Source organism: Ursus americanus, chromosome 15, assembly GCF_024610735.1.
Source record: "Ursus americanus isolate L20-20 chromosome 15, mUrsAme1.1.p, whole genome shotgun sequence".
Taxonomy (NCBI): domain Eukaryota; kingdom Metazoa; phylum Chordata; class Mammalia; order Carnivora; family Ursidae; genus Ursus; species Ursus americanus.
In genome coordinates, this window is record NC_142141.1 from 1,996,978 (window position 1) to 2,008,919 (window position 11,942).

Sequence of the window (11,942 nt, forward strand, 5' to 3'; positions counted from 1 at the left end):
CACTTTGTAGCCAAAAGGCACACTCGGTTCTGTCCCACCAAGGCCCAGGCACGCCTTGCTACCAGAACCTTGGGCGCAAGCAGTGGGTGTCCCCTCCGCTTGTACCAAACCAGATCACACACCTTTATTATCCTCAAAATGTAACAAACGGGGTAAGAAATCCCTCCCTCCCCCCCTCCCCCGCCAGTCCAAGGGAAGCATTTAAAAAGCCCCGCAATCAGGCCACGAGTCCGCGGGTGGGGCCCGGAACGCCGGGCGCCCCTCTATACGGCTGTAGTCCTCCCGAACAAGGGGATGGAGACCGGCAGACGCCAAGCTCCATGCTCCAGCGGCTCGCGGCTGCTGAGCTCCGAGTCGGTCCAGCTAGGGAAGACCCGGCGGCCACGGTCCGCCTGCAGACAGAGCGCAGGGCAGGGTGGCGCGGGCCGTGGAGCGCTGGGCAGGTGCAGCGCCGACGTGTAGCCCCGGTCCAGGAAGAGCGGCTTGTAGCTGGGCGGCGGCTGCTCCTGTTTCTCTGCGCTGTCGCGGCGGCTCAGAAAGGGCGTGACGATCTTGCGGTAGAGGCCGCGCGTGTCCGTGAGCACCTCACTGTAGGGCGGCGGCGGCTCAGCCATCAGCACCGCCTCTTCATAGCACGGTGGCTTGGACATGTCCGACTCCGCTGCAGAGTGGGAAGCGGTCCGAGGGGTGAGGCTACCCGTTCCCGGCCTCCCGCGGAGGCCTTGGCCCGCCGCCAACCCCAGGCCCAGCCCGCTCCCTCCAAGGTTCTCCGGGAGGCTGTCCAGTGGAATACCCGCTGGTCTGCAGAGATCCCGCCCACTCTGAGTAGCCCGCGTTGCCCCCGGCGGAGGTCGGGACTTACCTTGGCGCGGGTAGCTCCAAGGCCGCGGCGGCACTGAGAGGTGCGCCGGCGGCGGGTGCGGAAGCGCGTGGTGGTGTGCGTGCGGGTGTGCGTGCGGCTGCGCCGGCCCGTGGTGCAGCAGCGGGTGGACGTGCACGTGCTGATGCGCGTGCGCCGGCGCCTCGAGGCGGCCGCGCTGCGGTGGTGGTGGCGGCGCCAAGCCTGGGGGGCTCCCGGCCAGGCTGCCCTCGAGCTCCAGGGGCTCCAGCTCGAGGGCGCGCAGGTTCTGCTCACGTAGTCGCTCCTCCTGGCGCCGTTTGAGGCGGCGGCGCAGGAAGCTGCAGAAGCAGCAGAGTAGGACGATGAGACCCCAGATGAGCCAGAAACCGGCGAAGCACGTGAGGAACGTGTAGGTGCCCTGGGACATAACCATGGCGGCGGCGGGGCGGCGGGTCCTCGGCTGCTTCACTGGACACTGGGCTCCTCTACGTGGCCCCGGGCCCGCGCCACGCTCCCAGGCGCCGCCAGTGTCACTCGGGGACCTGCGGCCGGGGGCTGCCCGCGGCGGGGCTCAAGTCGTGCGCGCGCCGGCGGGGGGCAGCAGCAGCGGCGCCCGCTCCTTCCCATGGCGCCGGTGGGCGCGCGGGCAGGCCTCACCCGGGGCCGCGCGGGACCTGTAGGACAGACACAGGGCACGGTGAAGGCGCACTGCAGTCCCGGACGACTTCCCAGACGGCGCCCGTGCCCTGCGCAATTCCAGGGAAGCCTCTTCTGCGGGAACCCCCGCACTCCCCGGGGGGCCGGTGACGTCACCGAGGAGGATGACGTCACACCTCGAGGTTTCCCCGGTAGGGTTTTCCCGGATCTGAGAACCGGCAGCCGCCGCCGCCGCTGAGCCTAGGGGACTCCGGGCGCACCAGCAGAGGGCGTGCGAAAGCAAGACTCAGCTTCAGTGCGCACGGAAGGTTCGCCGCCCCAGAGGGTACCCCATTTCGTAAAGGGTTTCAGAGGCCCGTGGATAGACCCCTGGGGCGCTGAAGAGGCTTCTCGGCGCGGTTGCTGGGTGGCGGGGAAAGGGTGGCCCACGTCCTACAGCCCCACAAGCAGCCCACTGACGCCCAGCTTCAGGCCAGTGCATAAGCCCGGAAGCCCCTGGTGCTCTAGGCCTTGTACCGGCTCCTATCCCTGGCCGCCCAAAGCATGGAGCATCTAGGCCCGCACTGCGGCCTCCCGGCTGTCGCCGCTCGCGTAGAGGGGGCTCAGGCAGGGTCGTTCCTGCTGTTACTGCGTGCCACTGGCCTGCCTTTGTCTGCACCGCCGGGCGTGGGCCGTTCCCTCTTTTCCTTTCTTCTAAGCGCCTCCGCCTGTCAGATCCCAGCTCTGTCTCCGTTTCCCCAGCCTCCTATCAATTCGCAGCCCCACTTGGCCCTACCCTTCTAGCTCTTGTGCTCCGCATCGCTTCCCCTCAATTCCTTTCCGTTTCTGCAGAGGGTAGGAAAAGTAGCTCGTTTGCTACTGTATCACCTGGTCTCTCATCACTCCAGATGGGCACGTCTAGTTCTGCCTCCTCCTCTCCACAGCCAGGGTTTAGAGGGGAACCTTGCATCCTAAGAGGTATGTAGGAGGGAGCCCTGACTGCGGAGTGACGGGTGGCAGGCGACTGTTCCCCACCCCCGCAGAACAGAAGTGTGCCCTTCTTGAATGCCTTATAACTACCCGGGGCTTTCACATACAACCCTTTGGGGTAACTCTAGTTATTCCTATTTTACAGATGAGGGAGGGGGGCAGCAATTAGCTGTGTAAATGGCAGATGGCAGTGCCTTAATCTGAACCCAAGCTTGGCCACAAAATCCTAACCAGGGTGGGAGAGTGCCGCTGCTTGAGCTACTTCATGGGCCTCTTCCAAGAGCCCCATGGACATACCCCCTTCCTCAGCATGTCCAGTGCACATACACATTTAGCTCTGGGGGCCATGGCGGGCCTAAGCCCCAAGCAGGGGGCTCCACATCAACCTGTCTCAGACTCTTCTGACAGCAAGCTGGGGGGAAGCCAGGCCAGGGGCCACCCCACACTTCTCCCCAGATGGCTCCTGTCTGATTCTGTGGCTGCCTTGTGCCATGTGCCACTTGGTCCCCGTGCCAGTCCCTTTCTCCTGGGCCTGTGTTCCAGAACAGACAATAGCAAGAACAATAGCTCCACCCGCCCCCTCCACAACCCTGCCATGAGGCTGCCATGGCGACGCGGCCCAGATAAAAACACGATGCTGCCAGTCACTGGGAGTTAATTAAATCTGTTGTTCTCCTTTTTCCTGAGCCCACAGGAATTTTCAGGAATGCTCTGAGGAAGCTGGCACTGACTAGGGGGCCCCTTGGCCTGCACGGCAGGAACAGCTCCAGATCAGAAAAGGTACTTCTGGGGCTGGAGGTGATGGAGTTTAGCTGAATTAGAAAGAGAAATACCTGCCAAGAACTATCTACTGCATGTCAGGCCTTGTTCTAGGCCCTTTCCATTCAGAATCTCATGTGACATGCAACACCACCTGCTCAGCGGGGGCCCACTTGATAGATGAGGAGACAGGCTCAGACAGAGAAATGACCTGCCCCAGGTCACACAGCTAGTAAGGGGAGGAGCTAGGATTTAGCCTGAGTCTGAATCCATAGTCAAAATACCTTCCCTCAGATGGCCACTGAAATGTAAATGAAAAGCCAGGTGCCTGTGAGCTCTTGATATGGAAGGACCTGGCAGCCATGGAGACACTGGGCTAACTGGCCAACTTGTAGCCAAAACACACCTTCCTGTTACTTCCCAGCAAGACCCTGGTGCTTCTGGCCACCAGCCCTCAGCTCAAGAGTAGGAAACGGCTATAGGGTAGAGAAACCGGATGGCAGCTCCAACGTTAACAAGGAACAAAGGACAGACTCAACGCTGAGGGGCCCAGCTCAGCTGAGTGGGCGTTAGGGTGGGTGACGGCAGGCCATACCCAAGATCCTCTAGGCGCCAATGTGGCTCCTCAGTCAGGAGGCAGGAACCACTGCCGTAGTTTACAGACTAGGCCGCTGCAGGTCCAAGAGAAGAAGGCTCTCTGTCATCACACTGGTGCCAATACCCAGTTTGAGTGGGCAGGGGTTTGACGCTAAACACTCCCTCCTGGGCTGCTACTTCACTCCGTGGTGCTCTGGCAGGCCAAGGGCATGGGTCCTGCCTGAGGCCTCCCTCCTGCCTTTGTCTAGCCCACAGGAGTTGCTCAGTACATCTCATCTAATCCACAGTAGGTGCTCGGTACATGACTGTTAGGAGGGTCATTCAGACCTTTGCAGATGCTCTTCCTGACAAGCCAGGCTTCTCTAAGCTTCCTCCACGCTTCTGTGCATGCTCCTGCCTATCTGGAGAACCCTTCAGTGCAGACCCAGCCTGCAGCCTCTTACAGCCTTGCACCTTCCCCATCCCCTCCAGAACAAATACTGCACTTGTCCAGCTCCAGCTGTGTGCTAGGGGTGATGACTCCAGATGGACTCATCCTCAAGTCTGCCATTTTATGATTTGTTTTGTTTCATCATTCTCTTTTCTTACCTTCTTGCAGGTTATTTGAACATTTTTCTGGATTCCATCTTGATTTATTTGTAGAATTTGTGAGTGTTTTGCTTTGTATGGTTTTCTTAGGCCACACACTCACTGGGAGTATAGCAGCAGGACAAAAGTGAAACCCTAGGAGGTTTCTTAAGCCCTGTGATGCCAGTTTCCTTGTCAGTGACCATGGTGAAAACTGAGCTAGTTCATGCAAAGGACTTGGAGATGCCCAGCAGACATCAGTGCTGATGATGGCTGCCTCTGAGCTGGGGATGCAGAGATGTGTGTGTCCTTAAGGCACTCTTAAGGCACAAACCATTCTCAGACATCCTACAAACTAGGTTAGCATTCCTCCCATTTGACAGATGAGAGCACTTGGCTCACAGGGATCCAGTGGTCCCCAAGGTCACACAGATCTCTTATTCTGGGGCCTGGCACACTGCTGGGGGCACCTACCACATTGCTTCTCTGCACAGAGAACCTCAGCATTCCAGTCTTAGACCCCAAAGATCTATTGGATACTTTATCTCAGTAAAGGGCCCAACATTTACTCCATCCACTAAATCCTGTTTTTTTATGGGGTGTCTGGGTCGCTCAGTTGGTTAAGCATCTGCCTTTGGCTCAGTTCTGATCTCAGGGTCATGGGATCTAGTCCCACATCGGCCCCCTGCTCAGCAGAGAGTCTGCTTCTCCCTCTCTCTCCAACCCTCCTCCCCACCTGTCCCCCCACCCTCAAAAAAAAAAAAAATTAAATCCTGTTCTTTTTACCCTCAGTGCACTGTGCCTTCATCTGTCTACTTCCTTTGGTCCCCTGCCACTGCCTTGGCCAAGTGACCATCATCTCTCACCTGGGCCCCTATTGCTGTGCTTACTACTGCTCTCTCTACTTCCATGCTGTGCCCCTGCCCAGCCTACCCACTTTCCACACTGCCCATTTCCCCGAGGCCCTCTCCTGCCTGAACCCTCTGACAACTCCCCACAACTTCAGGAGGCAGCCCAGCTCTTTAAGACAGTTTAGATGGGTGCCTTTCTTTTCTTTTCTTTTTTTTAAGAATTTATTTATTTATTTGACAGAGAGAGACAGGGAGAGAGAGAACACAAGCAGGGGAAGTGGGAGAGGGAGAAGCAGGCTTCCTGCTGAGCAGGGAGCCCGATGCAGGGCTCGATCCCAGGACCCTGTGAACATGACCTGACCTAAAGGCAGACGCTTAATGACTGAGCCACCCAGGTGCCCCTAGGTGGGTGCCTTTCAACCTTGAATGAGCATCAGAGCCACAGGGAGAGCTGGTTAAAAAAGGGTTCTGGGCTCTGCTCCCAGTGTTTGCTTCGGTAGGTCTGAGGTTGGACACGAGAGTTTGCATTTCTAACAAATTCCCAGCAGATACTGATGTTGTGGTCCAGAGAGCACACTTTGAGAACTGACCTAGATCATGGCTTCTGGGACGAGTGCCTGCCAAGGCCTCTTCAGCCTCACCTCTCAGTGCCCTTCCCTCTGCAACCAGCCTGTGTTCCCATCCTGAGCTGCCGAGAGTCCTGTTTTCTTCCCGCAAGGGGCCTGCAACACAGCCTCAAAGCTCTTGCCCCCACACTTACTCTCAGCTCCATGGCCTCACTGTCACTTTGCTGTACAGGTTAGCTCCAGGCCACCTCAGTCCCCAGGGCCGGACAAGAAGCCAGGGATATGACAGGGATAGGACTGTGCTCTGGCTGCCCGTGTGCAGCTCCAGTGGTTGCACCTGTCTTGTCATCTGGCACGCAGCAGCTCCAAAACTTGTTAGGCTGCCTGGAGATGCCCCGTTCCCTGTTTGGTCTTTCAGCTGTAGGACAGGGAATACCTCAAGAGCTGGGTCTGCATCCCACTCACTCCTGGGAAGTATCAACCATTCACCAGAAAGGCCCTGAGAAAGAAGCCATCACCCAGCTCTTGGCCCTCGCAGGGTGGTTTGCAAACAAGACGAGGATCCATACATCCATGTGAATGACAGGAAACGGAAGCATGGGTCAGGGCTCTGGAATGGGCAGGGCGAATCCCAGACAGCAGGGGCTCCGGGTCATAAGGGTCTCTGGACAGAAGGCCAGAGCTGCTGGTCAAGTGAAGGGACAGGGACTCAGACCAAGGGATAGCAGAGGGAGGGAGAACGTGGTATACAGAGGATGGGGTGGGAGAAGTTACTGCGAACCTGTCCTGCATGCCCAGCACATGCCAGGCCCACTGCTGGCCTCTTCACATTCATTATCTCAGTGACACCCAGGACGTGGCTGCTGCCATCTCCATCCTCCAGATAAGGAGCTGGGGCCGGTTTGGGCCCAGTTTGGTTAGCCAGGTGGTTGTGAAGCCCAGACGACTGCAAAGCCCATTGCCCTGGCAGGAAGGGCATTTCAGGCAGGCCCTGGTAACAATTTTACACTCCTCGCACACCAAGACACATGAACTCAGGCCTGAGAGGGACTGCTACCACAGTCAGCCAGGCATGGAGCTGACCAGAGCCCCATCTTCAGCTCGGCTAATCCCCTGCCTTGGCACCCTTGCCTACAGGTAGCACCTCTGTGACCCAACCCTGACACTGGGCCAGGAACCCAGAGCTTGGGAACTGCAAACATGACAACAGAGACTGGGGTCTCAGCTTGTAGGCAGAGAGGCCCTATGTGGCTCAGTATCTACTGTACTCGTGTCTGTCCTTCCAAGGGAGTTGGCCACACCTCAGAGGCTGGGAGGAGATGAGGATGCCCTCTTCTGAGATGCAGCGTGGCATAACAGAGCACTGAAGGCAGAGCCCAGGGTTCAAATCCTGTGTCTACCTTGATAGGCTGTGTGGCCCCATCCCAGCTGTTCCCATGCCTGAGCTGAAATTTCTTTGCCTGTAAGACCGGGATGATGCGATCGCCCTAGCATTGCCAAGGGAGAAGCAAAACTGATGAAGGAAGTGAAAATACTTCAAGACTGGTGTACACAGCTGCACGTGACAAACCAAATGCCAGCAGTTTGCAGCCTCAAGAGGCTCAAATATGGAAACCAGCCCATGGCGCTCCATCTACATAAGCCTGGGAGCGGCCCAGCAAAACTGCCATCACTACCATGGACCAGAGGTCATGGCCTTGTGACTCTCAGGCTGGACACAGTTCATGGGCATGTTTTGTTGGCCCACAATCAATTTTTTAAAATATTCTGATTAGTTGTCAAATTTAAAACCTGGGAGATTTTACATAAAAGTCTGGATTCTTGGTTCATCTTGAAAATTATCTGGTCATTCCAAGTCTACATTCTCACATAGTGACATAGACTGTAGCTGAGTAGCTCCCTGGCCCACCTCACTCATTCCATTGCTCCCTGGGCCCTAGAGGCATTTGGGTTCCCAGCCCCCGAGCCAGAGTGAGCACCCACAGCAGCCAGCCTACACAGACCCATCTTTGCTGAATTTGACCACAGCCAAGGATGCAAGCTGATCAGGCCATGGAGGCCCAAAACCAAAAATGAGGGCCTTGGGGGTTTCCCAGGTAAGTGAGGTAGCCCTCACTGCTCAGGTTCACCCAGAGAGAGAAAATGGAGGAAGGGAGCCAGCCCAGCGGCACCACAGTCCCACAGAGCACCTGGGTGAGCAAAAACCTAGCTGATTTTGCTGGAAGAAGGAAAGGTGTGTTAAGGCTTGAAAGACATGGGGAATTTCCTCACTGGAAGACTATGAAAGAAAGTTAAGAATGCTTCTCTAGAAGGCCCTCCAGTTCTTTTCTGTCTGGGTCACAAGAGATGGTGTGTGGCAGGCAGAGAGCAGCTGTGCCAGCAGAGAAACCTTCACTGGAAACCTAACTCCACCACTTACTGATTGTGTGACCTTGGGGAAGTCACTTTACCTCCCTGAGCCTGGCGAGTCTTCATCTCTAAAATGGGGGTAATAAACTTACCTTGTACAACCATTGAAAGGATTAGGGAATAATGGACGCAGAACACTCAACACAGGTCTCACACAGAGCAGGGACAGAACGAAAAGAGCCTGTGAATAATTCCAAAGGCACTCCTGCCTGCAAGGAGGGAGACTAAGGATTTACTCAGGGCACCGCCCATCTAAGGGCATCTTATGCCAAGGCCTCAAATGCCTGGGGTGATGGTCACCCCTGGGGCCCAGGACACCTTCCTGGATGGGAGAGGAAACCCAAGAGTGGTTGTGGTCACTGGGATGTTGAGTCCAAGATCTGCAGTTAGAGGCTGGTGTCTGCTGAGTCAGGTCTGGGAGAGCTGGCAGGAGGACAGTTTCTCTCCCCCAGCACCCTGCCGCTGCCGGCTGGGGGAGGTTGGGAGAGGAGCCAGAGGTCATTTCCTCTGACTCAGCGGCCATTCTCCTCCCAGAGGAGCTCCCTTGGAGGACAGAGCATCTCCATGTGGCACTCGCCTGCTTGCCAGCCAACCTGCATGCCACCCAGCACAGTCTAGGCTTTGTGCTCAGTCAAGAAAGGGACACTTGTGATCCAGACAATGGGCCAGGGCGCTCCCATTTGGCCTGAGCTTCAGCTTCCCTGGGTCAGCAATGTCCTTTCCTCTGCTCCTGCCCACTCTGCTCCCACCACTCCCTGGAGAATGGTGGCTTGGAATGCGGAGCAGAAACCCACGACCGGCCCTAGCCGCGGTTTGGCACATGCCCTGGCCATGAGGAGGGATGTGAGCTTCTTTCTTCTCCCCTGGTAAGGAACATCGCCTCTGTGGCACCCAACTCAGGTCAGGCCATTTCGCTGGCGAGAGGTGGAGCGGTGGTGGGGGTGTTGGAGCGCAGACGCTGGACCCAGCCTCCAAGCCGCCTCCTCCCGCGGCAGGCCCAGGGGCTGGGCCGCCCCCACGTTTGCAGCCACCCCAGAAGCCCTGCTGCGACGACTGCAGCCACGTGGGAGCCAGCTCGTGCCCACGGGGCCGCTCACCCCCCACCCCCATCTTCGAAGAGCTGTGGAGGCAGGCACACCCAGACTGGCGAAGTTACCCCCACCGCTCGAGGGGGAGTCCCCGCACCCCCTCTCCCCCTGTGCCCCTAGGCTGCGGCCCCGCTTGGGGTGGGGGAGGGGTGGGAGGGGGCGTCGCCGCCCCGCTGTCGCGTTGCCGGGGAGCGCAACCCCGTTGCTGTGGCAACCGTTTCCAAGCGAACCGGTGGCGGCTCGCGCCCGGCTTTGGCTCCCTCGCTTACTGGCGCCCTCCCTCTCTTTCCCTCCCTCCCTCCCTCCCTCCCTCCCTCCCTCCCTCCCTCCTCCGAAGGGGGCTGGGGAAGGGGCTGGCCGGGTCGGGGGTCCGGGGCGGCGACCCGGGGCCAGAGCGCGGAGCTGCCCGCGGGGAGGGGCTCAGCCCAGGATCATCTTCCTCCCGCGCTCCAGGCCCGCCCGGCCTGCCGCCGCCGCGGTACTCACGGGCCCAGGCATCCTCCTCGAGCTCGTCCTCCTGGCTCGGGGCGAGTGGCGCGGGCCCCGCGGACAGAGCCCCCGGCCTGGGGGAGGCGGCGGCGGCACCGGGGAGCTGACTGTGGCAGCGAAGGCGGCTGCGAGCGCTGGGTTGGAGCCGTGGGGCGCGCGCACGGGCGCGTACACGGCGCGTACCAGCCCGGCGTGCGCGCGGGCGCGCACGCGCGGCAGCCGGCAGAGGGCCCCCACCCTCAGCCGCTCGCCGCCGAGGAGGCTGTCCTGGGAGCGGAAGGCGGAGGACCTGGCGCCCACCTGCCGCGCGGAGACTCGCACGCAGGGCGCCGGGCTCACCCTGCACAGGGAATGCACGCGCCACGCCGCACAGCTCCTGGCAACAGGCTGTCCGGAACGGGGCGCACGCAGGCAGACGGGGTGTACACAATCGGCCGAGCGCACAGGATGCTCAAGCCGAGCAGCTGCGGTCAAGGACCCTGACACACACACATACATACTTCAACCCGGAAAACACACACACACACACACGTCCACGCCCCGGCCACATCCTGAGAGGCACTGCACACATGCGGTGGGTAAGGGTTGGAGCAGGCAGGCACCACAGTGTTGTTCCAACTCACCGATGGCCCCCTCCCAACTCACGGCCCCTGCCAGTGTGTCCCCAGTAAGCATACATCACCACATGTCTACTAAGTGGCACAGGAAGAACGCAGGGCTGGATTCATAGCCCTGGTCTTCATGGACCCTGCTCATCCACGGGGAATAGAGGAGAGGCCTAGTAAGGGCCCCACTGCCTAGGCTGAGTCTGAACCTGGCTGTTCATCAGTCTCTCTTAATTGGGTTCTCTGTTTCCAGTCCAACTTCTGTATCACACTTATGGTTATCTTCCCAAAACACCCTCCACCACCATATCAGCTGGGACATTTTGATTTGCAAGTGACAGAACCCTGAAATGAACAGGCTTGAGCCCAAGGGTGTTTGACTCATAACTGGGAAGTCCAGAGGTAGATTTTAGCTGTGATTACAATTGGTTCCAGCTGTCCCAACAATGGTATCAGACATGTATCTGTTCTCTCCACTCTGCTTTCTTCTGTTTGGGTCATTCTTGAAAATTCCCAGGTGGTGGCAAGAATGACCCCATGGCTCTAGGCTTATATCCTGCCACCCAACCCCAGAGAAGAGAACCTCAAATCTTTCCCAACAGTTCTAGCAAGCCCCCCAAAAGACTCTTTTTGGATTCATTTTGACTTAGTGTCCATTGATGAACCAATCCAGTTGGTCATGCCTGGGGGAGGGGATATATGTTCAGCCATCCAGTACCCATTTCCTTTTCTTTGGGTATAGGGACCCTATTTCATCAGGGGGACTCACTGCATACCATGGGTGCCATCGTGCTGGGCCTTTGAACCCAAGTGCCCTGCTCCTGTGGGCAGATTTCCAGCTGGGCCTTTTGGGTTCCTTGGGTTTTCGGTCAGGCTCAATGATGCAGACACAGACGTGGGAATGGGGTCTGTGACTAAGACCCTGGAGGTGCCCCAGTCCTGGTTCTTCCTATCACATTCCCCTATATCCTTCTAGGTGGAAAGTTCTGTCACTTGCAACCAAAGATCTCTAACAGCCTCACCCGGGTTACACACTCTAGGTATATATGTATGCAGGGGGTACAAACCCAGCCCCATCAAAACCACATGGACTGAGACAGGAGGTTCCCCAAAATAAACATGGGGTGCTTTTTGTACACACTAGGCAGACATCCCAACACAACCAGCTGAAATCCTTTAGGGATGCCCCTGCCTTCTTTGGCTCCAGTTGCTTCCTTCACCTACCCATCCCTACCCACCCCACCCCAAGCCATCCTGAGCCACTGGAGGCCCTAGACCATCCATCTGGCTCCTCCACCCAGGTACATCTGGTTCTGTATCCTGGAGGGCACCAATTCTGACACTTTTGTGGCCAAGAGGCCTCCCTGCTTGGTGCTGACCCCCAGCCCGAGCCCCTCAGCTCTAGAATCATCTCCGCCACAGTGCCGATCACACTGGGTCTTAACTGTTCCCATTTCTGTCTCCCTACCAGACTGAGCTACAAACTGGTGGGGGCCTTGTCTCCATCTGGGTCCCCAGCTCCCATCATAGAGCTGGACTCACTG

The 11,942-nt window shown here is 58.2% G+C and overlaps 1 protein-coding gene across 1 annotated transcript; it reads right to left on the minus strand.

The window, feature by feature from the left end:
- Positions 1-176: 176 nt before the first annotated feature.
- PRR7 (proline rich 7, synaptic) lies at positions 177-11,623 on the minus strand. Its single transcript, XM_045796274.2, has 3 exons — positions 9,791-11,623; positions 863-1,515; positions 177-661 (listed from the first exon to the last, which is right to left on the minus strand). Exons 2-3 carry the CDS (start codon positions 1,272-1,274, stop codon positions 264-266), a joined length of 810 nt encoding a protein of 269 aa, XP_045652230.1. The 5' UTR covers positions 1,275-1,515; positions 9,791-11,623; the 3' UTR covers positions 177-263.
- Between the last annotated feature and the right edge of the window lie 319 nt (positions 11,624-11,942).